General features: G+C 39.4%; 1 protein-coding gene across 3 annotated transcripts; it reads right to left on the bottom strand.

The window, feature by feature from the left end:
* Positions 1-1,734: 1,734 nt before the first annotated feature.
* Positions 1,735-25,419, bottom strand: MGARP (mitochondria localized glutamic acid rich protein). Of its 3 annotated transcripts, XM_082759964.1 has the most exons (7): positions 25,166-25,418; positions 24,371-24,474; positions 23,155-23,257; positions 18,278-18,529; positions 6,367-6,525; positions 5,617-5,665; positions 1,735-3,538 (listed from the first exon to the last, which is right to left on the bottom strand). In XM_082759964.1, exons 1-6 carry the CDS (start codon positions 25,248-25,250, stop codon positions 5,619-5,621), a joined length of 750 nt encoding a protein of 249 aa, XP_082616090.1. In that variant the 5' UTR covers positions 25,251-25,418; the 3' UTR covers positions 1,735-3,538; positions 5,617-5,618. The 3 variants fall into 3 exon arrangements, with proteins under 3 accessions (XP_082616090.1, XP_082616092.1, XP_082616091.1); XM_082759966.1 differs by lacking the exon at positions 6,367-6,525 and having other exon boundaries at positions 1,736-3,538; positions 25,166-25,397; XM_082759965.1 differs by lacking the exons at positions 1,735-3,538; positions 5,617-5,665 and adding an exon at positions 5,671-5,711 and having other exon boundaries at positions 25,166-25,419.
* Positions 25,420-25,575: the final 156 nt, after the last annotated feature.

The raw sequence follows: 25,575 nt of genomic DNA, 5'->3' as shown, positions 1-25,575 counted from the left end.
AAAGTGTACAACTAAGACAGGCCTTTCCTAAGGGCAGAAGTACCTGCAGCATGTTAGGCAGATATAAGCACTGCTCGCTCCTATGTCCTTTTGCACAAAACACCTCCTGTCCTCGCATCTCTCCCCTCACCCCATACGTGGCTGTGCCATCCAAGCACTCACACACTGCAGTGACACAGCCTAAGCCTTCCATCCCCTAATCACAAGCAGAGAGGAAACAGCACCTGCAGTAGATGATTACGGCCTCCAAAGTGGAACTCAGCTGTGCCATGTACTTACATTTACCCACCTGCTAGTGAGCACAGCAAAATCAATCACTGACCTCCTCAGTCATCACTCAGCTGCTAGGAGATTTGTGTCCTTCCCACTTCTCTGGCATAGCAATAATTGGGGTTGGCTAGTTGATTCAAAATTAGAGGGAAAGGAATCAACACAGGAAAAAAAAACAAAAACAAAAACAAAAAACAAAAACAGCCCTGATGCTTGGTTTGTTCTTTTTCTTTCAGAAAGCCAACTATTCTATCCCATTGAAGCTTGATGCTTTGGCACAAGAAATCTTGGTTAAGGTATTTCACTTCCAGATTTTCCAAATTTTGAGTACCAATTTGTAGTTTTAGTGGTCTATTTAAATATTAGTCTTAAGTTTTTAAGAAGTAAGTAAAAACTGAAACTCTATATTGACATCAACACACTGATAAAGAGTAAAACTTCAGCTGTTAGACAGACTTTGCCTGTCTGCAGTACTTAGCTAAGTGAATTGTGGCCAACAGCGACGGGTTGTGATCCTTCACGAGAACCAGCGCTAGGGGGAGGTGAAACGCTTCACTGACTGGTTTCACAGACAGCCTGCTAGCTGCAGAGAAGCATTCTGCAGTTTGGACAAATTCAGGACTCGAATTTTATTCTGAGCTTTAAAGTATATTGTCAAACACCACCTTTTTCCCCATCGTCTTTAATCTTGTCATCTCCCTCTAACATCTGCTGTAATCTTGTTCTCCTTAATGAGTTTCTCTTCACCATTTTCTACGCTTCATCACAGCCTTGGTGTTGCAGCTCAGAAAGTCACTTTTCTGGAGGTGAAGGAACAGAAAAATATTCATCTTGGCGGTAATTAGACTGCATGCTAACATGGCTGATAAAAGTGATCAAGCACCTAAAGCAGTAAGAAAAAGAATTTCTGAGAAAGCAGCAAGGCATTTTGCATGCAGTAATTGGCTATTTATTTCTGCACAGCAGCCTCTGCATGTTACAAAATCTCTCTGCTGTTAATCTGGGATAATCAAGTGTTGAAGCAGGCTGTGTTGTGCTACCTGTCATCACAGCTAAAGTTCATGATGCATTCCTAGTTCCCTTGGCCTCAAAGAGTAGTGTCTTTGGGGTTTTGGATGTGGTTTTCTGTTTGTTTGTTTTCTTTTTAAAGAGGATCCCTGACATGAAGCATATATACAGGTTATCCTGGGATTGTGAAATTTTTTTTTGAAACTGGGAAGATTGCTTTGGAAAGCTCCCCGAAGGTTGTGCTTCAATTCTTCATTAAACTGTTCCCATGGGCTAATATATTTTGCTCAACACCCAAGCAATTCCAGAGACAAAGGGACAGTCAGAAAATCCTACAATTTCAGAAACCCTACAGCCAGCTGTAGAAATCAGAGCTTTTTTCACTGGGAATTTCTGAAAATGAATAAATAAAAAGAAGAGAAACCATCCATCACAGAATGTTTAATCTACCAGATAAATATAAACAGACATCCAACAAAATATCAGGCTAAGACTTTTATTCCAGTAGCTTTGTCTACAAAAAAAAAAAATGCTCTTAATCGCAGTGGCTTTATCCTCTAAGCAGAAGGCTATGGAAGGGCTTCTTGAAGCTCAGGAGCCTGATTTTGCTTCAGCATTATTCCAGTCGTTCTTACAAGCAGGTGCAGGGACAATAGGCCACATTCTTGTTGGAGCACTGTTATAATTTGCTGTGTGACAGGTGGAGGAGCATGAGTTTCTTTGTGCAAGGGTGGGAATTTTAAAATGCCATCATTTCCCCTTCAGCATCTTTACAAAGTTCTGCTCGAAGAGAAAGCAGACAGATACACCTTTTAGTTCACAGTTTCTATAAAGTGTTTATAATAAGTCTTATTTGGGCCTCACTTAGAACTGTTGCCATTCATGACGGCTGTAATGCTTTTAGCTGATGGGAACCTCCGTAAATACTTTTAAATAGATACTCATTCATGTGCATGCATAAAGCAGAATGGAGGGCTAGGAGAACACAGGCTTACAAACTAATTATTTGTTATAGATTTTTCCATTATTAATACTAACAAGGCAAGGCTATTTAGTGGCTGTACATTTTGAGAAAGAGCGAAAAAGGCCACTGGCCTGCAAAGGCCCTCGTAGCAACTTTACCATGATCTGTTTCACAGTTAGCCCAGGTTGCAACATGCCCCTCTCTGGGGGAGAGTATTTTGACAGATAACAGCTTGTTCTGAGCTTCCATAGCCATTCTGCTCTTCATTAGCCCCTAGGAACCCTTGTCCATCTGAACACCTCTGCCATAGCCTTCCCTGGGGATTTTGCTGGCCACTTGCCAGCTCCCAGAAGAGCTTAACCAGAGCCTGAGTTGCTCCTGGTTCGTACGGGAGCGTTCTCTCAATCCTCCATCATGTTATGCCACCGCTGCAATGTCACTGCTAAGACAGAACAACACGAAGACTACAGCAAGCTGAACGAGGGTTGGGAGGAACGGGGCCCAGCACCCCCAGGGCAGGAGCCACCACTTGGATCAAGCGTGGTAGCTCCAGCCAGCGTTACTTTGATTTTCCTCGTTTCTGTGATTTGCCATAAAGTCCTTATTGCTACTGTGTGCACACAGTTCTTGTTCTCAGAGCAGAAGCTTTACAAATGTTTTCTCCTGGCTACTATTGTGCAAGGAAGGATAGCATCTACAATGTTCACACAGGAGGAAAATCAGATTTCGTACAGCCAAATGTCCTATGGTAAAAATTGCAAATCCAAATCTTAGGAGCAAACAAGGTTATTATTTCCCCGTGACCCGATGTAAAAATACTACCAGGTAGTTTTATAAGGTTTTAGCTTAGTTAGAACTTTTCACTCCATGTGGAATGTTACAATGGTATAAATTGTGCACCACAGTTTGGACCAAAAGGAGGAAATCAAAGTAAACACCTAGACAGCCAAGAGCTAAAACAAGTTCACCTGACATGGATTCAGTTATGCCTACTGCTTCTCTTGGTACATCTAGCTATCGTTACATGCTGGGTGGTACTTTGACACTTGTTACCAGGTGCTACTTTCTAAAGCAGAGATGTTAATTGCAGAATAAGTGTCTGCCTAGCCAACTTAAATCGTATTAGGTTGTCTGCTGCAGCAATGAATACTGGTCCTAGTAAGTAGCGTGCAGTGTGATGAACTGCACGGATTGTTTTGCATCTTCAGGGAGGAGTATGAGGTTTCACACAGGAATCGGCTGGTTGATTGCCACAAATATTTCCATCAAACTTTTCAAGGGCTTCAGTGCCGCTCACTGGGGAAAAGAAAAAAAAAAAAGTGTTTTAGAGGGAGCATCAGTAAATGATGTTAGCAATAGACTTCATTCAGCAGGCCTGTTTCTCTGGAACTGTCAACACGCACCGTAGTTTTGACTGCAGGTTATCAGTTAAGTGATTGCAGCATATAAACGCTACTGCTGTGTAAATGATACTTATCTGATGGCTTGTAAAAACTTGTTCTGCTATAAAGTACAATTTCAAGGAATCCCTCATCTTCAGCCACGTTGCCCAGGTGTCAATGATTTCCCCTGCATGCTGGGCAGATTCACTAAGCCTTATGTCTACAAATAGTCACTTAACTTTAAGCATGAGGTAAAGCAATTGTGTTTGTTGAGATTACTGATATACGTAGCTTCACAGCAGTGTCAGTATGGGGCCAAGAGCCACACACAGAATAACTGCTGTACCCTGAAAATTAAGGGGAACAGTGAGTTCTTACTCAGACAAGCTCTCAGCATAAATTCAAGGCTTGAACTGAGGATTTCATCCACTACTACTACTTGTACCCCTTCGCTGAATAACTAGTATTTTATAGAAAGTGAACTGGAATAACAGTGCAACAATTTAGGGTTGCAAGACATTAACAGGAAAACAAAACAAACAAACAAATCAATTCCTACCCCTATTACTTTCTTTATGTCATCGCATTTGTGTGTCCCAGAGTGGAGAGAATTTCCTGGTATCTTGGCTTTCTGATGTGATGTCCTCAGGTGCCCGTAGCTTTCATTTTGAGCAAAACCAGCAGCTTTGAGAAGCACACTCTTTCAGCTTTTCTGCACATCTCACCCATATTCATTAGATATATGTTCCCCTTCATACCATAATTCCCAGTAAAATACAGACATTGTATTTGGTAGAGGAACATTTTACACAAGTATTATGTAAATTATTTTATAATGTTGGTGTTGGTTTTATTTTTTTTCCTTAGTTTCAAATGCTAAAACAACATGTAAAAAGACCCAAGACATTTGGTTTGTTTACTAATGCAGCTTAAGGACAGCATTTACCTCTTATCAAATGAAGATAAGAGGCATTAAGATAATTTATATTGCAGTGGATGATGGAATAAGTAAACCTGCACTTGAGGCCGATTCATAGTACCGTGCCATTATGTTTCAAGTGCTCACAGACATACAGCATATATTTTGAGGACACAGTGAAAAATCAAAGTTTCTTTGCTCTGTTTCCTTCTCCTCTTGCACCGGTGCTCCAAGAATTAATGCATGAATTGTTAACTGGAAGTAAAAATAATGTAGAGAATTCCTGACCTGAAAGGTTTATTTGCTTAGCTTTCATTTGTCTCTATTCTAATTAGTGTCGTTTCTACCAAGCTTCATGTTCATTTCTCAGCCAATCTATCAATCAATTTCTTTCCCCTTAGGGTTCTCTCACCATCTTACAGTCCATTTTGGAAAGGGGGTCACACAGAATAATAAAACTCAGACAAAATGTTTTATTCTATGAAGTAATACGTCCAACTGATAATATCTAAGTATTCCTTAATCCCGGTCTACTGCAACAATTAGTTGAAGGCTATCAGTCACACATTTCAGGAGGAGCTGCCTGATGGATCAGAACCAGTAACAATATTGTACTCGATATTTTCCCCTAGCACAAACTAAAAGTGCAGAGAGCTTGATCTTGAAAAATGTCTTTAAAAAATAAAAATAAAAGGCGGGTCACTTGTATAGCATAATATCCCAGAAGACTAGTATCTCTGTAATTGAAATCAGCATCGAAAGAACAAATTTGGCCTTGCAGAGAACCATAATTCTTGGGTCTTAATCCAGTTTGCAGGGAACTAAGCTAAAGACATAAATAAATAACCAGTGTGGCAATTGGTAGTTTTGCTCCCTAACCTCTAAAAGATGTTCCTAACCAATAAGAAATGCTTCAGTTAAGTTCTTTTTTACAGTGCACTTGTTACATGTGGAAATACCAATTCACCATCAGAGTGCACGTGCAGACTTGCCACATCCTGCATTTGCCACTACCCGAAAAAAACAGAAAGGTGAATTGCAGGAAACCTCAATGCTGCAATTGCACTGTGTACCTTTAGGGTTCCTTAGCAATTTCTTCGGGTATCTCCTTGTCCACAGAAACTGCAAATGGAGACAAAATGCTAGTGAGAAACATTGTATGGTATACCTGCAGAAGAAAAGGAAACAACTTACTCAGCTACAAATAAGAAGGGTCTTTTGGACTAAAGGAATATGATTTTTAAAGTCATATCTGGTATACAGACATTTTTCTTTATACTGTTTATATCTAATTGTAAAAGAGTTAGCAGCCAAACTGAAAATCTCTGTGATGTTGATTTTAACACACATTTTTCTTTGCATTCAATTATATTGTTCAACTTCAAGAGCAATATAAGAATGAATCATTTATAGCTGTACTGAAACATTGTAAGGCTTATAAATATCGTTTTCTACATTTTTCTATACAGCAATGTAATTTAAGAAAATTCTATCTTTCAAATGAAGTCAGACTTTTTAAAGAAAAAGTGTTACATCACATAGAGCAAAAGGCAGAGTTTCATGTTTTTACTGGACTGTATGTCTAGCCACTTGGCAGGGCACTGAGCTCAAAATGCCTCCATGGCCCACCTACTGGCACCCATTTCTAATGCATAGCAAATCACTTCAACATTAAATTTTCTGCTAACACTGCTGAAGGCAGTCACCACCAGCAGACACATTGTGTCACTTCAGTTCTGCATGCTCTTGCAGCTAGTTCAGTGCAAGCTGCCACCGGTGGTTTTCACAGACCAAAGGTTTCAGACCCAGCTGTACTCTTGCACCTTTTGAAGTCTGCCCCGACTCCTCAGCATCAGCGTCCTGGTTCCTTGAGGCTGTGTCAGACATCTCTTGAGCTGCTGAGGCTACTCCTTCCTCGACACTGTCTAAGTTTTCCTCATGGTCAGAAGAAGCTGCAACATCCAAGACTTCACTCACAGTTTCTATGAATCAAATCAGAGAGATAATTGTCTTGTCTTTCCTGTCCATTCACTGGCACAAATAAGGGAAAGCAGTCAAGGCTCACAAAATGTGAAGTACCTGCCTAACATACATGCTGGAAGTAATTGGAGGCAGCAGAGTCTATGAGATGATTAAATCTTATCATGCAAATACACTTTTGCAAGTGGAATTCCAGGAAATATCACAACTAGTATCTGACTCTTCCTAGCCCTGGGGCAGAAAGCTATAAACATGAGATGTTTTTATGTCCTAAAGAAAAAGTACACGTTCTCCAAACTGTGTATTCTCTTACAGATACAGATTTTATCTCCTGATGCCTATTTATTAGTGTATCTGTGTACCTGCATTTTACAGGGACACCAAACACATCACATTTTAAAATGTTACTCAAGCAAAATGTCTCTTCTCATATTCTTCTAACCTAGGCTTTGCATTTTTGAAAACCTGTGAGTAATTGTCCCTGCTTAATACCGAAAACTCTAGCTAGTGCTTTCCCTCCTTGGAAATTGGAGTGGTGTTCACACTCAGTCTTTGAGTGCACATGGACAGAATTTTGTAGGAGCAACCTTTTTGATGCCACAACTGAAGTGCTCCTTTCAGCTCCTGGCTGCATCAGCTGGGGCAGTTTAAACCACTCATTATCTATTGCTCCAGACACTATCTCTAGCAAAGATTCAGACTAGCCCAGGAAGACCATTTTAGCAGGTTTTTTTTCCTTATTGCATTTATGACAAGCTACTAGGTGTCATCTGTAGTTCTGAGCACCATGAAAATGCACCATGAAAATAAATCCTGTTCACTTTGTAATTCTGTTGCTATCACCACGGCTTTCTTGACATGTCTATATTAAACTGAAAGTTGCCCAACAGCAACCTGATAAAACTGTACTTTACATCAGGACATATATGGAAAATTATTAAACACCTAACAAGATTTTAGCTTCTCTCTGTTGTTACAGTTAGAAACTTAGGGAAAAAAGAAGGTAAAAAAGGTAATAAGCCATTCTGTGTGGTCTGCTCTTACATTATTATCATTCGGTTCAGCATGGTGACGTGACATGTTCTTTACAGTCAAACATGCATACAGATCAAGAGAAGTCTTTGAATGTGGTTTTTGTTGTTCAACTTGATATTGATCATCTACCAGTTTTCAGAGAATTTCAGTGTGCTTTCTTCCTATTACCATTGCCAAAATATCATACAAAAATGGTATCAACCTGAACATGGTGCTGTACAACTCCATAACCATGACTGCTATTTTGCATGTTAATCTGACCTTCCAAAACAAGTCTCTATTTTTTAGTGGTTTTTACACAGCTCAGTCTTGGAACAAATGCAGTGTTCCGCTCACAAGATAAACACATTTTTCCCTGTTCTAGGGAATTCCTGTGATCCCAGGGCAAACGAAGTTTAATGATTACCTGGCAATCTGAGAACAAGTCACCCTCCGCTTGCAGAATCGGGTCTGTGACACAGTCACTTGTCTGTGAAGGGCATTACAGATTACAACAGGGTCCATCGCATCTCCCTCTTCTATTGATCAGCTAACAGCACAAAGCATTAAGAAGTTCAGGAGTTTCTCCTTTTTGTTTCCTTAAATATTAATTTAATCTCAGTGGGTTTGCTTGGGGTTTTTTATTATTTATTTATTTTTATCTGCATGCTTTTCATATTTTTTTCAGTGCTGTCTAACATCTCTGTTGTTCTATGTACAATACTGCAGTAACACTACATAAAAGAAGATTTTAATCTGTGCGAGGTACAGTGATGACTCGTTTTTCATAATCCTTGGAAGCACTTCTCTGTCCATTGAGTTTTCATGAAGCTGATAATAAGCCTGTCATGAAGCTCTGTAGAAGTTAATAGAGGAATAGAGGGTGTATTGAAATCACTTCTAACTTTTGTTAGTTCTACAATTCCACAAGATTTAAGCTCATTTTTCAAATAGAGCCATAGAGGTGTTATAGCATCGTAACTGATTGTGTAATTTTCTGAAGGCTGATCAGTTTGAAATTCCAAAGTCCCCATATGTCTTTGTGCAGTGATGACTGTGACCCATTTTCTCTATTTACGTGAGCTTTCTGGTGATTTCTACATGCTTTGACTGAAAATAATCTGCCTTGTGTAACTGCCTCTCTGCAGTGAAGACACATGTTATTTAAGTACTGTTTATATAATGCTCTCCACTGAATGCCCAGCTGCTTTCTTATAAATATTATACAATACTACGTCAGCTCCTTAACGTCTTCATCAAAACACCTCTTTGAAGTGTTCCAGTCAAATTAGTCTTAAATGACTGTAAACCCAACCCATATAACGTAAAATCTAAAAATGGCAATGCTCTTGATATTCTTAGTTTTTCTGTATTCACGAGTTTGTTTTTTTTCTTAATTCTGTAGATAACAAACAAAACAACCAACAACAGCAGCAACAAAAAAACAAGCACATCATGCATTAGCAGCACTGCAGTTAATGATTTCATAATTTTACAGTTTCATTCAGTGCTTTTTCCTGTCCCAAATCTTTGTAGGACGTATTACTCTACAGAAGCTGTACACTTCATAATTTTAGCATTCTACTGTTGCACCTGAAGATCTGAATTAGGAGCTTAGCTTTCTAGTCCTTCCAACAAAAGCTAACAGAGAAGAACTTCAAGCCTCAGAGAAATCAAACTAATCATGTTTACCAGCAAGTAGCCAGGCTATACATATTGCATTAACAGCTGTTCTGAAAGTGTTCAAAGGGATTATAACATACTGAAAATTTAGAGAGTACAAAGACCTCAGGATATTTGAACCACTGGCATGATGTCACTACACAACCATCAGTACAGAACTCAACACCTTTATAATATCCATTGCTTCAGTGTAACACTGAACTCAAACAAAAATATCCCCTACTTTTGCCTAAGATAATTACATGCACTTTTAAGTGGGTTTTAGCTCCCTTTGCTTTACAAGATAACCATTTCAAGATAAAATAAGCCCTTCCAAATTGTGCATGCAGAAACATGACTGGGCAAGAACCAGCTGCACATTAAACATGCACCAAACAATACCAAACTAGTTATGTTATGAAAGCCCATCTGTTTTAAGTTAAGTAAATATAAAAAAGGAAATTGATTTTATGGACAAAAGGAAATTAGCTTGTTTTGGTTTTAGACAAGGCAGCAGCATTAGGAAGCTCCAGTAGCTTATAGGCACTATGTCCAACATCCAGTTCCACCCAGCAGTATAATTTTTAGAAAACTGTATTCCTATAATTTCAGTGAAAAAAAGCTTCTTCCTTTGTAAAATATTTATTCCTGCAATCTCTAAGGATACAATTGTTACTCTTACAAATGCTACAAGCTCTAGCATTGAGAAAGCAGGACTGTACATTTCTGCATTCAGAATAGAACAGGAAACATTCCAAATCCATTGCATTTCTGCATTTTCATGGTTTTCCATTGATTGTCTTAATATTAGTGAGCTCAGCATTCTCCCTGCAGAACAAAGCATGATAAGCAGGGACTTGTATGACCTCTATGACTGATGTTTGCTCCAGCTAACAATATAAAAAATAAAAATCAGCAAAAAACACACATAGATTGATTTTCTCCTGCTAATAACAACAACATATAGATGCACTTTCAGAACCCAGATCCTACTGCTTGCATAGCATCATCCCCCAAAGCTTTGAAGCATTTTAAACAAGCTTTAAAACTGTCCTGAGGGACTTTTCAAGCAGGATCAACTTGGACTTTTGTCTGGGACTCAAGAGTTCCAGTCTGAGGTCAAACCAACTTCCCTTGGCAGTTGTGTCCCGCCACGTGGCAAACAATATGCTATAGTGTGGTCCTGAAGCAGGCAGGTGAAAGGGAGGGATGGCACAAGCTGAGTGGGCACTGATAAGTTCGTCTGAAATCTGCTAAGAACATGGCTCCTGCAATGTTTTTGTAAATGATAATGTTTCTGATAGCACTTTCTGCATGGGAGATATTGTCAGGTTTTAGAGTTCAGTGTTCATAAAGCTGAATTTTCCATATTGTGTTTCATACCACATACCATGCCTGAAAGCTAACAAACCAAACCAACAATGGTCAAATGCATACGTATTATTTCCTGTCAGGTTTCATTGTAACAATTCCTGAAAAAAAATAGTAAGATATATGAAATCAACAAGAATTAAAAACAAAGTTAACTTCTTTACCTACTGCACTCATCTCCTGTAATGTCAGTATTGTCAAGAGGTGAACTCAGAAAGTCAGAAGTGAGAAATCTGACTCCCCTGTCTAGTGTGCAAGTGTGAACTACTCTGGAAGCAAAACTTTTTTTTTTTAATTTTTTAGAGAAAAAAAAAAAAAAAGCAAAAAGCAGAAGTCTTTTTTAGTACTAACTTAAACTAAAGTTTAAACCTTGCAGCAATTCAAGAAAATCAACCATGTTAATGTGAGGGTTAGGTCTTCTTCCACTAAAGTAGCAGTTAACAATTAATTGCTAAGAAAAACAAAACAAAACATTTTACACGTAGAAAGAAGTTATCTGAAAAAGGAAAGAACTGCCGTCCTCCTTCCTCATGCATGTGAAGGACTTTACCTTGTGAAGAAATACACCCTCCTCTTAAGACGAACAAATAGAGGAGACTGACACGTTAGGAGCGGCATGAAAAAAAGAAAAGTCCAAGTTTAAAACAAAAAAAAACAGTTGGAGAGTGGGGGGCACTCCAGGAATTCAGTTTCATTCCTACAGCCAAACTTTCACTACCTTTGGCCAGTTGACTCAGCATTGCTTCGGAGTGCTCTCCTTGTACAGAGTGCTTTAGTGTTGAAACCTGTTGATCATTCTTGACATCTAGGGATAACAATTTATAGATGACCAAACAAATAGCCAGCAGGTGTAATTATACAATCTTGTAAAATAGAAGAATATAATAAACAAGACTTTACATTTTACTGTGTATTTTTGAAGCATTTTCTTAAGCATGCTTTTCCTATGCACAATATACATGGATAAGAGAGGTGTTCCTGATTTTAAAAAGAAAGTAACATTCAATTTTTCCCTTGCTTGGGGATACGTGGAGATTTTTTTTCCCTCAGGTTGGAAGTTTCATAACAAGACCATATAAGATAGCTACAGCCTTCTTAGTAGAGACAGCCTGCATTTTTCCCCAGTTTTGCATTTCCCTACTAATACATTTATACCTATCCTAGTGTAAGATAGCTTTAAATGTTCTTAGCTGCAAAAAATATGGATAGCTGTAAATGTTCCCTGTTCTTTGATCCTAATCTTTTGATTCATTTTAACAAAATGTGTATTTTGGTTAGAAAAAAAAAATCAACTGACATTCACTTTCTCCATTTAAAAATATTTTTAAATTACATTTTAAAAAATTGTACTTTTCTGAGTGAATCATTTCACTTACAGACGTATTTTTCATGTCATGTTTGTGTTTTGCTTTGAACAGTCAAGATGAGACTGGTATCTTTCATGCAGAAAGTCATGCTCAATTACTTCTGAAAATATTCTTTGCAGAAGAATTTGGCTTTATAAAGCTAAAATAATACCAGATAGCCAGCATAATATGAATGGAATCTGCCTGGAGCCACAGAATGCACACAAACCAAAATACCAAAAAAGGCTTTGATATTTCAAGCTACCTATAACATAACCAATGTCACAAAGTAATTCCAAAGGAAAAAAAAAATCAAATAACTGAAAATAGGAAACAGTATTCTATGGACAGTCCTTGGGTGTAAAGCTTCTCCCCATTAAGCTCCACTGCAGGTTTCTAGGGTGTCCCCTGAAACATTAAGATAGGCAGAGCAAAACGTTCCCTGTTCTTAGTTTAAAGAACTGCTCGTGAGAATCTTGCAGTGAAGTAGAATTCATTTAAAATCTGACACATTTTAAAGTAACTCAAGAATGCATATGTGAGATGTTGCAAAATAGATCACAAAAGGCGGGAGTACCTGTCTCCCTTAGATCCTGGATAGGTTTTACCCATGCCAGACAGTTGCCCAAGTGGCAACCAAAGTTGTTGGTTTTGGAAAAAGAAGTTTCTCTCTGCAGTGAGAAACACTGGCCAAAAATTAATACAAAAATCCCAGTGCTGGTTTGCACTGTCACCACTGGGGAATAAAAAGATGTCACTCATGCCATTTTCTCTAAAGCAGGACACTAACAGTATTCCTCCACATGCTGTATTTACAGAACACATTCAAGTAACACACATATTAGTATATAACATGAAGTGAATGCTAACGGTGTAGACTGACCAACGTAAGTCCTTGCTTTCCAATTTAAAGAAAATTATTTTTCAAATTGTATTTTTTTTTCTTATTATTCTTGATGTGGAGTTATGAATATTTTATTAGTAAAATCAGTACTTCCATTTTCTCCTTAGTGGTGAAAACCATTTATACATTATTCACTTTATGCCATTTCATCAGCTCTAATATTCCTTTAGTGATTACTTGTCCCCTTGTTCTATAGTAGACAAACAGGAAGACAGTTACTTTATGTAGTTCTCACACACTTATTTGTTTGCACCCTTGGCTGGGAATTACTAGCATTTTTCCATTTTACTGGAACCGCCACTTACTGCATGCTGTAAAAGTCTCTGTTCGGCTGAGGTGATCAAAACTGAACAGTCTTTCTGTTTACCAGCTCATGTCTTCAGATACTCACAGCTTCTACAGAATTATTTTCTAAACATTGTTCATATTCATCCCACAGATTTTTCCAGTTGTTTATGCTATGATGACGCATCTATAAGCTCAGTTTTATGAAAGAACAACAGGAGAAAGAGATAAGAGAACAGTGGCCGATATATGGCAATCAAAAGAATGGAAAATAAACACAGCAGCCCAAGGGACAGATCGAGAAAGGGACAAACATGAAGCAGAAATGGCCAACAGTAGTTCCATGGACATAGATGCTGCCCCAGTAGGATAACATTCACATAATTCTATTTTCTAAAGCCTAATTTAGCTCACTTCATCCAGTATAACCAATGAAGAGAAAAAAAAATCTTCTAAAAGGAGATTCTAAATAGAAAACCCTTATTATAGTTGACAATTAAGCACTAATTTAGTCAGATGAGAGGAATACTTTCCCTCATTCTATTTGTCTTGTGTCACAACATTCTCTATCTACAGACCCATTTAATGCCATATATATAAAAATGGCAAACAGTAGGCCTGTTAGGAGATGCTTCTGATTTACACAGGCAAGGATGAGGGCTGCAGGGAGAGTACCAGTGTAGTGACTTTCCCAAGCTCCAACTGTTGACAGGTGATGTAGTAGTTAAGGTCTGTCCAGCCCTATCCATGCTGCATCCTGCCCCAACACGACTTTAAGGTCGTAAAGAGCTGCAGGTAGAACAGCTTTTCCTCCTTCCTACATCTCATACAAACAAATGACTGGGAGGATGCATTTGTTCTACTGAGCAACATCGTTATGAAAACCTCTGACTAAGTATGAGCAATCACTGAGGAGTTCTCAGCAATATCAAAATACTGCCAGTGTCACAGCGCAGATCAGAAGGCATTTGAGTACGCACCCAGAGTTTGGTAACTTACCAAGCAAAACCAACGTACACTGGTCACGTAGGGTGTTTTTATCTGCTTGGCATCATTGTGTGATGGGGTCAGCAAGAGTTCTGTCCGGAAAGCAGTAACTCCTGCCCAGCACAGCCTACATTTGTTTCTCTAGGTTGCAGACAGCTGGCATTATAATGTCATTCAAAGCTTAACACAGAAAACACTGGCACATTCACACACTAATCCTCCCCAAACCTAGTTACTCACCCCTCCTAAATCCAGTCATGGAAGAACAGTGTTTGAAATAATAAATGGAGAAGAGACCGTGTTCTTCACTACTTGCAAAATTAGAAAGGAACCTACACCACGGAAGTCTACGAGCAAATGGCTTTGAGCTAATTGGTTTTGCTATTCCAGCTGATAATGGCAAAACCAGAGTTGGAACAAAGTTTGTAGCAGCAATCCAACAAACTAAGACAGTCGCTAATGCAACAACTCTGCTGAATCCAAATAGTCTCTTGCCAATTTGTGAATTTTATAGCATTTGTTCTATCTGAGGACTAACTGATCTTTATTTATCATCACACAGTGTACACTAAAAGGAAAACAGCGTGAAACTTACCAGCATCAGGCAGTAACCAAGAGTGACAGTGCAATTGCTCAAGTAATAGAAAAAGCACAGGAAAACAGAATTTAGAGTAACAGTGAGACACAATACTTTTTTTAGCAACAACAAAATTCCAGATACTAATACTGAGTTGTAAATTGCATAAATTGAAGCAAAGAGAAAATTTCAGCCAAGTGCAACTATAATTAGCTTTCTAAAATTGAAATGACCCTGTTTAAGTACCTATATCCAAGGTTTTGTGGTTTTTGAGCATTCATAGATGCTCACTCATTTTACTTGCATACATACATATGTATCTATGCATGCTTGAGCTTGAGATGAATGTCCATTTGTTGGCTACTTTACACTTCCAAATATATTAAAGCAAGCTTTATAAATTAAGAAAATCAATTGCATTTGAGAAAGTAGAGGTGTGATGGTAATAAAAAATACTTGCACCTTCATCTGCAGAAGTAGTATCTAGCTACCTACAAAACTAATAAAAGTTATTTAAATAAGTATTCTTTTTCAACTTAAATCTATATTTCCCTTGTAAATTCTGAGAGAAAATACTTCTCTGCCTTAGTAAAAGTGCAGACACTTTTTCTCTAAATGAAGAGAAAACCATAAATGATCGACTATTAAATACATAGTCGACATGTATTTAACAGAACTGAATTCTGTTAAATACAGAATTTATTCTGTATTTAATAATACAGAACTGAAAGGTATTTCCAGAATATTTTTAATAAATAAAATTTTAATTTAATTAAATTTAAATTAAATTTAATTTGATAAAAGAAAACATTTTAAATTCACAAGTAGCTGCTTATTGCAAGTAAACACTCTGGACAAAGTGCATACAGAGAAGAAAACTTCTGGCTCACAATAGTAACTTCTTATATTTAAAATATTTTGTTGATTGAAACTGGCTTGTAGGAAAGGGATACTTCTTTACGCTTTTGTGTGCTGCTTGTTAAAGCCTTCACGAGGTCAAGAGCCAGAGGCATCTGTCAGCTCCTTGGAGGTCTGAGGAAAGAACTGCCTCAGAAGCCCTGCTGTTCTACTGCAGGCGGGCCTGGATGGGAGGTGCAGATGCATGGCATGCTAAGGTGACCTGGTGACAGGCGGCCCCGCTGACCTTGCAGCCTCCCACTGCAGGATTCAGGTTACGCTGCAGCCAAGGCAGGACAGCCCCAGAGGAGGAACCTCACACGAACTGCTTATGGGATTCACACCGTTCGTCCTTGGCTTAGGCATGACTATTAGGAACGATTATTTAAAATTGACTTTAATAGTGACCAGCTGCACCAGAAAACTGTTCTCAGATCCCAAGTTTTAACACCCCGGAAATGCCAGAGATTGGGCACTCCCTTGCCTCGGACACTAGTAATCGCTGAGGTGAAGTACAAGTGCTGCTGCTTGACACGACACGTTCTTGCTAACATGTAATTTCCTGATGAGAGGTTGGAAGGAAGATGGCTGGAACAACAAGCAGAAGTCTCTCAACAATTTTACGTCTCACAGGTTTCTTTCTGCCAGCTTACCACTCAGCAAAGAATAATTGCTGCAGCAAGATTTGACAGAGGAGATGGCCCTCATAAATGTCTATGCAACAGAAGCTCTGTTCTAGTGCTGGTTTTTCAGTATGTTGCCTGAGAAAATAGATTTAGGAAATCAGTAATATCTCGATACCTCATCGACTCCCAGTCTACACGAGCAGTAACAAGGCACAGGTTTGCTCTTCTAAAAATAGTAACCAACTACACAAAGTCACTGTGTCTGGAATTGGATACTCAGACACGTACACACATTTCTCAGGCAAGATTCTAGAGCCTTAGCTGCTTCATCTTCAAAAGAGAGATGAGAATATTTACCATACAAAGATCCCACCCTACCCAACAATTAGTAACTATCCATGGATCAGGATTGTGAATAGAATATTCAGCCACTTCGGGATACAAGAAAGCGTCCGCTTCTTAAAATGAAATTTTGCAGTTGCTCTGTAGAGCAACAGAGGTAAAGACTTTTTAAAAAAATCTCTATTTATACCTCTGATTCACTAACTTTGCATACACCAGACTGCTTCCTTTCTAAATGAAATAGTGTAAATATTCTACAGAAGTAGATTTCTTTTTAAAGATGTAGGTATTTTAATTATTACCTCATAATTAATTTGTTTATGTAAACTGTAATAATCACAACAAATATACTTACTCATACTTTTATGAGCTATTATTACATTTACCAGGTTGGACCAAGTATTGTTTTAAAACATGTTATTTTTAATGGATTGTTTTGCAGACAAGCACAAGGAACCATTCACACATGAATTAAATCCCGTTTGTATATAGAGCTTTCACAGAAGTCAACCATTTGAAGAGCTGCACCACCTCTCAAGTTGCTTTGTTAAAAAGGCAATTAAGATGCACCCATACCTCAATAGAGCCTCCAAGGAAAAAGGTGGAATACAATTCAGGAATCAACTAATACCTTCCAAGGTACTACAATTACCTTCCCACACACTAGCAGCCAGAACACTTGTAAACTCAGTTTGACTCATATTTTAGATGCAGGTAAGTGTGCATTTGTTTTCTCAAAAAAGAAGTCAACCACTGGCACGCAATAAAGGTTCCATGTTTAAGTCAAGCTTAATACTCTCATTGGTTTTTACACATGGTACAGCCACACTGAAGTCTTCCTTTCCAAAGAAAGAATTTCAGTGAAGTTTCTCCTTCATCATAGGCTTGTCAGTTGCTTCCTTTGTTTTTAAAAACTGTGAATACCAGATGCAAGTGTTTGCTGCTTTCCTACTAAACAGAAATTCCCATTGCTTTGTGTGTATCCCTTCCAATTTTAAATTGAATCATTCATGAGGAAAGAGGAAAAGTCATTGCTCTGTACTTACAGGATAGCAGTAAATAAATTTGATTGCAAAAAAAAAAAAAATCAAACTAAATTATAAAATTACGTTTTATGCAGCTTATGGATAGGTTTGAATACTTATATTGCCGTGATTTTAAAATGGAACAGTAAACAAAAATATTTCAGAGTTCAAAATGCTGCCTCCAAATGACTCATGTTTAATGCCAGCTTGATGTTTTATTGAATTTTGAAATTTTTAACCTGATCTATCTTTAAGACCGAGACCATAGTGACATGTTGGTTGTTTTGCAATTCCGCTGAAGTTAACTGACAGAAGAGCTATATTTAGTGTGCACACCCTAGGAACAGCCTGTGAAGTAGTGGACCCTTAGGAATCTGCTCACAGAACAACTGTTTAACCAATCACATTACCTGCTCACCTTAACGTAAGATCTTGAAGAAGGAGAATGGGGTCGTAAAACAAACTTAATTCTTCTAGTTTTAGACTAGCTCTGGTGCCACAGGCAGCATGCTTTTAGAGACACTGATTAAATGAACTTTCTTGAAAGTTCTGTTACCTTAACACTTATGATACGTCAAGGTAACAACTGAATTAGCTTTCACTGCAGGACAGCCTCCAATAGGAATACTGGTGTTTGTTCTTTGTGTTCTGTTCTAAGAAGCAGAGTTTAAGAACTCACAACATATACACACACACAAAAGTGCATTCATAAATTAACCTTGCACTGCAGCAGCTTCTGAATTAGCAGCAACTTCCGAATTAGCAGCAACTTCTGAATTAGCAGCAACTTCCTGCTGTGCTCCCTCCACAGCAGGGGGTGCATCCGCAGCTGGTAAGTCACTCTCCCCTCCAGCTTCTGGGGACACCCCAGAACTCTCATCCTGTGCTGCAGGTCCAGCAGCAGCTAATGCATCAGCTTCTTCCGTGGCTGTGTCTTTTCCAGCAGCTTCAGCTGTTTCCTCTTCATCACCTTTTAAGGATTTATTTAATACAAATGAAGAAAGCATAAAGTGCATGCATGCAACACAAATTCCCCAACTACTTCTTACCATCATCCTCATTTAAATTTAAAAATGGGAAGCTAACTAAGCTTTGAGATCAGAATATACAAACCAAGTCAATAAATCAAGAATGATTCCCTCCTATTGTCTAATGTCACACCAAAAAAACAGATGTTTACAAGATAAGGAAACCATATTCTTAATTACCAAGTTCCACAACTGCTTCAGAGTAGCAAGCAAGAGTGTGGCTTAAAGCAAGTGACTGTGAGAGGTGGGGGTGCAGGGAAGGATAAAAATAAAATGTGACAGGGACCAGACCAGACCAAGTGTTGCTCCAAATCCACTCTGATGAAAAGGCCAGTGATAATGGACTCTGACCTCACAGGGAGCAGGATTCTTCTCCTCTTCGCACCCAGTAGTGACGTTACCGTACTGGGAATAAGACATTTGCCACCATACCTGGGAGCTCTTAGGTATTGCATTATCAATCGGGCTCACAGCTCAGAAGCACTGCTTTCCAAGGCGCAGCTTCACTTTGTGCAGGGCTACATTCAAGGTGGCTAATTTGGCTGGCAGTAGCTGCAATAGGGCAAAGCCCAATACAGAATTAGTTTTCAGATGGGTCTTGTGCCATCTCTTAGCTCTCCTTTGCCAGAGGTATTCTGCTGTCCCTGTTTATCCTGCTTTCTTTAACGTTATACTTGCTGCACTGTGACCATACTTGGGACTGCAAGAGCCATAGCACCCAAGTAAGAAAGATAAGACCTGTGGGACTGAATGAGACAAGGGACCCTTACTGAAACGAGGTATATAAATCAGAAAATTAATTGCGAATTTTAAGTGAACAGTGTTCACTTTACTGGAGATATGACCACTTACAACTTTTTTTTTCTTTTTCTTTTTATTTTTTTACCTAAAACAGTCCTATCTGTCTCAAAGAATTGCCTAACTGCTGTGGGTCAGACTCTTTAGAAATTGAAAATCACAGTTTTTCCCAAGCATGCAATACTTCATTCTCAGCTGAGACAAGTCATTACAAACAGCACAAAACAGCAGAGAAGATGCACAAACAGCATGCAAATATGCACTAAGATCAAGAAAGTTATATAGCAAGTGTTCATTGCAAGTTTACTACTAGACCCAACTCACCAAGTGAAAAAACAGAACTGGAAATAAAGTTTGCAATACAGTGTAAACTAAGTGAGAAAGAAAAAGGAAAAGAAAAAAACTTAAAGAGACATAGTCAGAATTTATTTTATTCTTTTATATTTGTTTAAAAACTGAACAGATCAATTTTACGTCTTAGTCTTGCATTGGCATAAGAAAGCCATCTGTTTGTGTTTAGGTTTTAACACAAGTCTGCTCAGTGTTCAGTACAAACCAAAGCTTTGTACTCCACAACCTGATCATGTCCCTTTAAGAGAATGCTATCTTTCAGAAAAATACATTGATTACTTAAAGAACAGACTAACAGCCAAGCTCAGCATTCAGTACAGTTTATTGGACAGTCAGATATAGAGTGCATTCATTCAGAACAGCCAGCATCTCAACCTCAGAACTGCCTTCTACAAAGCAGGTTCAGTAATAGCTCAATATGGTTTGGCCTTGCAAACATAGGTGCTTCTCATAAAGTCTCACAAGTATGGAGTTTACAATAGAAGGCATAAAGTCATCCCATGGTAGGTGAAATGGTGAACGACTGTCCTTTGTTTGTATTTAACTTCCTCGGGTTTGGAAAGAGATTTCCCTTGTATTTTAGTCTGGAAAGTGTAAAAGCAGAGTACAGATTAGAAAGATTGAATCAGCTTGCATTAAGGTAAAAAGAAAAATCATTGCTGAAAAGGAGGAAATACGGAATAAGTTAAAAGGAGACACAAGCAAATGGAAGACAAAGCTCTGTATTTGCTAAATAAACAAGTAGAATGTTCCACAAGGCAAGCATCATTTTGCAGTTCAAGTGATGTCCCAGATTTCCAACTGCAACTTTGAGTCAGGCTTCTGCCAGGGGCTTTTTAAAATCCCTCCCTACATTTGAGAGTAGATTTCAGTTAAAAAGAAATACAGAAAATTTGCTATTAGATTTTCTTATAAAGGTCTAATTTCATCATTAAATAAGATACCATTAAATATGATTTCAACCTGCTAATAAACAAGCAAGCCTGGAATAGTATTTGATGGTTTCTCTTGTTTTGACAGCACCATTTGCTGCATGAAGTTTTTTGTAATAGACAATTTGGGTTTGGGCACAAGGGGAGAACTTTCCTCAGAAAGAGAAACCATGAAAATTACTTAGATCAAGAGAGTCTCTCTCTGATCTGCTGCACCCTAGTAGTAAGCTCTTCCAGCTAGAATGTTCTTCTTACCATATGATAGGTAGCAAATACACCATGAACATTCTGTTTGGCATACTACTTTTCTATCTGCCATTTGGTTTCATTGTCAACGCTGTTTTACAGGGCATTTTAAGCTTGAACTTAAGTGATCCTAAAAAGTATTAGATTACTTCAAGAACTTAATTTTTAATCACTCTTATCAGCAATGCTTACTGTGAAACAGTGTAAGGACTTGACCAAATCTAAAGAATATGTGGAGAAAGAAACTCCAGTGGAACTTCTGGGAAAAGCAATACTATGGTAACACACCACAACAAGATACACAAAAAAATGTGACTATGCAGGGCACAGGAAAAAAGGGGAGGAAGGGATGTTAATTTTTTTGAGAAAGCACATACAGGATTCCATAGGAAAAGTAAGAATAGAAACCTCTTTGGGGAGGATACAGTTGGGAATGAAGAAGGATATTTAAAAAGAGCTGATTCAACAGTAGTTTTGTATTGTGAATTGGAATTGGTCACTCAAGTCCAATTGAAAACTCCGGCTTGAGCATCTAGCCAGGAGTCCAGTATCCAAAACAATATAGAAAACAAGTGTCAAATGTCTTCACTGAATGGCCCCAGAAGTGTTTTAGTGTTCTTACTATCAATAATGAAATCATCTGCCATTGGTTGTTGCATTTATGGAAATTTCCAAGCAGCACAAGGCATCAGATATGGGATATCTGGAGAGTACCTGAGCTGACAGTTAAGTTACAGAGCACTGGCTACTCTTACCCACGTCTCAGGCAACACAACTATAGCCTTCAACAGGTAAACAGTACCACCGACTCTCTTGGTATCCTACTCAGACATTTTGGTAGCCTAGGGTTAAGAGGCAGTACCTTGCAGAAATGAACCCTCAAAGAAAAGGGGGAATATACTGACTACATTCTGAGTGGCCTGGAAGGTTCTGTTACTGGTACCGCATTCTTCTGACTGCCTTGGTTGGCATAACCCTTGTTTCTTCCCTGAACAGCAGAAGGCTAAGTCACTGGGAAGAAATACGTACTTTGGTCCTGATCAGATTTTTTGTTTGATGGACAAGGAAGGATTGCATTAAAAAACTGTGGCCATCTCAGCATCCAAAGAGTAAGTTTAAAACCTTTATTATTTCCAGATGCATAAAAGAAAGGAGATTAAAGTATTTTGTCATTTAAAATCTTAAGTTCTATAATTTTAAAGCTAAAAAAAAAATTAAAAAAAAGCTTTAAAGCTTTCAAGCTAAAGGCTACATTGTGGAACTTCAAGAAGAATACTTCCTAAAGAAATAATTTTAGAGGCTAACAATATAAAGCATGTTCTCACATTGAAAAAGAAATTAAACTCAGCATACTTTAGGCAAATCTATTCTTTGTGTGGAGGCAAATACATGAAATCAATTCTCTAGATGTCAGCCTCTGAAAAAAATAAGGAATAGCTTCAAGTGCTATGGCTTCATGTTTTTAAAAGTTTTTTGTTGTTGCTCTAGCAATAACTCAATAAACATAAAGAGACCCTGAACAAGGCATTTTTATAATTGCTTTTCATAGCAAGGCCATGCTTGCCAAGGTCCTATCTTTCAGATTAACTTCATTGTAACACTAATTGATGTAGACAGAGACAACATTCCACTACAAGTATTTGAACTAACTTGGTCTAATTATTTAAGCATGAAGGATTTGCCATTCATTTAGGTGGTGTCTGTTTTTCATTTAAATCTAAAATGAAAAGGATTAAATCAAAGTTGTGGGACAAGAAATAGGTTCTATTTACAATATTTAAATAAATAAATAGATATTTCTCCCAGCTCAACACATCAAGATTGAACTGCATTCCCTGATGACATGTGGCCCGGAGCCAAACTGTCGGCTGAGAAAGAGATATTATCTCTTCCCACCCCTCATCCCCACCAAAAAAAACACAAAAGAACAGAACTGATTTTGACAGCATCGTGCATTCAATCACGTTTCATTAAGCTTTCCGTAAATCAAATGAAAATGCCCAAGATAAAATCAATGGTTCACACATTAGCTCTTTTCATCCAAAGATACCGCAGGTTGATCACAGGACAGATCCACTGCCTAAGCATTAAGCCCATCTCCAAAATCCGAGCAGAACACCTTTGTCTTTACTCCCAGTCACAGATCTTGGACTCGGACAGGGTTAAGGCCCAATTACATAATCCAGATATCTGCTCCAGATCCTCGTGTACCCAGAGAACAAGAGAAGAGCTCGACTCACCCTTGCCTGACCTGTACGAGCTTTTCCGCCCTTCAGCTCTCTCCTGAAGAATATGCATATGCTCAATGTAGTTGCTGCGGGAGGAACCAACGGTTCTGTAGGTCTGAAAAAGAACATATCTAAAGATATATCTAACTAATATATCTGCATGTCAACTAATAGCTAACTACAAAATTACAAAAAAAAAAAAAGGAAAAAAGGAAAAGGGGAGGGTTTCAAACAGCTACTACTGCTTGTCTTAAAAGGCATATCAAATTATTATAAGCAAGGTAAAAATATCCAAAAAATCTATTTTGCTTCAGTAACATATTTACACGTTACCTATTTATAAAATGTGTAGATGTCAGAGAGAAAATACAGTGTTTCAGGAATTGAACAGAGTATTAAAAAAATATATATATGGCCAGATATTTATTTTTGTACAAACTATGTTATGCAAAAAGCTGACTGCAAGAGAACTTAAAATTCTTTCAGACATGCAGTCACACAATCTGATAATATTTTGAACCAACAGATGCTGCTTACCATTTTAGAGGATTATTTTGTGGGAGATAGAAACCTGTACCTCTTTGGGATGTGCTAGTCACTATTTCAAATCTCGAGGGAAGAAAGCTATAAAAGAAAGGCTTTAGGGGCATGAAGCACAGAGCCTGATATATTTAGAGGCCAGGTGGAAAATGATTACTGAACGTGTTTGAAAATAACTTGGTGTGGTGGTTTTACACTTGGTGTTTACAAAACTCGAACGTGCTTTTTCCGAGTGATTAATATTCATATCCTTCTTATTGCCCCAGTTAACCAGGTTCATAATCTTCCCCTTCTGGGTTCACATCCCTCTTTCCTTCTGCAGCGCGTCCTTAATGTTTGTAGTCACAAGAAGAGGCAAGGTGTTAGAGACAGATGCCTCACTCTGTCTTTAGACACATTCATTTCACATGGCTTTAAATGCGTTTCCCACTGAGAATCACTGTAGCCATGCACATCAAAATAACAGTAAAATAGGCAAGCACTATACATTGTCTCATTAATTCTCTTGGACTGATTTTTATGTTAAACTGCTTCAACTCTATGCTATGACAACCACATTTTATTGACAGAGTTTACATCCTGGCCATATTTTTTAAATGCAGAACACGCCTGAAACCACATCAGCTAAGAAGGATAGAGCAGTGAATAGAATGACGGAGCAGAGGGAGCTCCGCTGCCAATCACTTACATAAAATAAAGCACTAAAAGCAGCAACGCCAGCAAGGAGATAGTAAATCATGTTCTCTCCAGAAGAGCCAGGAACACTCCCAGATGACATCTGGCGAAGCGGTGCTAGAAAAAAATGTAATTGATAGCGATGTAAAATGGCTGCTAAAATAGGATCATAAAGCAGAATTTTGCAGTCTGAGCTTTGCATGGGAAGGGACGATCAAAAGAGCTGTATCAAAACTGGGGGATGCAGCTTAGCGGTGTTTAGCACAACTGGCTAAAACGGGGTGTGGTGGCTAACGTGAATGGGGTACACGGCTGAGGTCTTCCTAAGGGCATTAGATTTTCTGTTAGCTGCTGTCTGCCTGCATCAGCTTCCAGGTGCAGGGTGTCACCTACAGAGACATGCTCTGCCTAAGAATCAGAAGAATTAATCTGGTGTTATTCAGTCACGATCAGCAGCGGTACCACACACCAGCAGCGCGCTTTAAGCCGCAGCCGTTGCCTTTTAACGCCCCTCGCTTCGTTGCGGACCGGCCGCTGACCTTTAGCTGCACACCCGAACCCTGCCTCCAGCGCTGGGCGGCGGGGCAGGGCGGCAGCGTTACACAACCCGCTCGGCGCACACCGCGCTCGGCAGCCGCCCCCACGCAGCGGGGCTGTGGGGAGCACCACCCGCCCCCTCCCTCAGGCGGGGGAGCCGCCAACGGCCCCCGCGCCAACGGCCCCAACGGTCCCAACGGTCGCCGCGCGCGCCCACCGCACCTGCCCCGTCCCATCCCGTCCCATGTCAGTCCCCCCGCCCCAGCCGTACCGCGGTGCTGGAGCCGGCCGGCCGCTGAGGGAGCCCGGCTGAGGCGAGCGGCCAGCGCCTGCGAGGCGGCCCGGCACAGGTACATGGCGGCGGCGGTAGCGGAGCGAGGAGCGAGCAGCGGGCGCTGCGGGAGCACCGGCACCGGCACCGGCACCGCACCGCCCCCGCCCCGACCCGCCCCGCAGGCGGGCGGAGCAGCGAGCCCGGCCCCTCAGCACGCAGCACAACGCCAAGGGCGCTGGGGACGGGCAGCGGGAGGCTTCTCGCCCTTGGCTGCCCTTGGCTGATGGCAGGTGCGGCTGCGAGTGCTGCCTCATACACCAGCACCACAACGCACGGCTCTCGGGGGCTGGCACCTCGCTCCTGCCGCTCCTCCAGACATAGCCAGAGCGCAGCGCTGCACGCACTCC

The sequence above is a fragment of the Aythya marila genome (assembly GCF_965140915.1).
Source record: "Aythya marila genome assembly, chromosome: 4".
Lineage (NCBI taxonomy): Eukaryota > Metazoa > Chordata > Aves > Anseriformes > Anatidae > Aythya > Aythya marila.
This window is presented reverse-complemented; position numbering and strand designations above follow the sequence as displayed.

Bases quoted from the DNA above. Each gene is read 5' to 3' on its own strand.
- MGARP (XM_082759964.1), bottom strand. From the start codon at position 25,250: ATGTACCTGTGCCGGGCCGCCTCGCAGGCGCTGGCCGCTCGCCTCAGC. The intron at 18,530-23,154 runs GTGAGTCGAGCT...AATCCTTAAAAG, and splicing joins CTCGTACAGGTCAGGCAAGG to GTGATGAAGAGGAAACAGCT. The intron at 6,526-18,277 runs GTTAATTTATGA...TTTGATTCATAG, and splicing joins AGAAGCTGCTGCAGTGCAAG to AAACTGTGAGTGAAGTCTTG.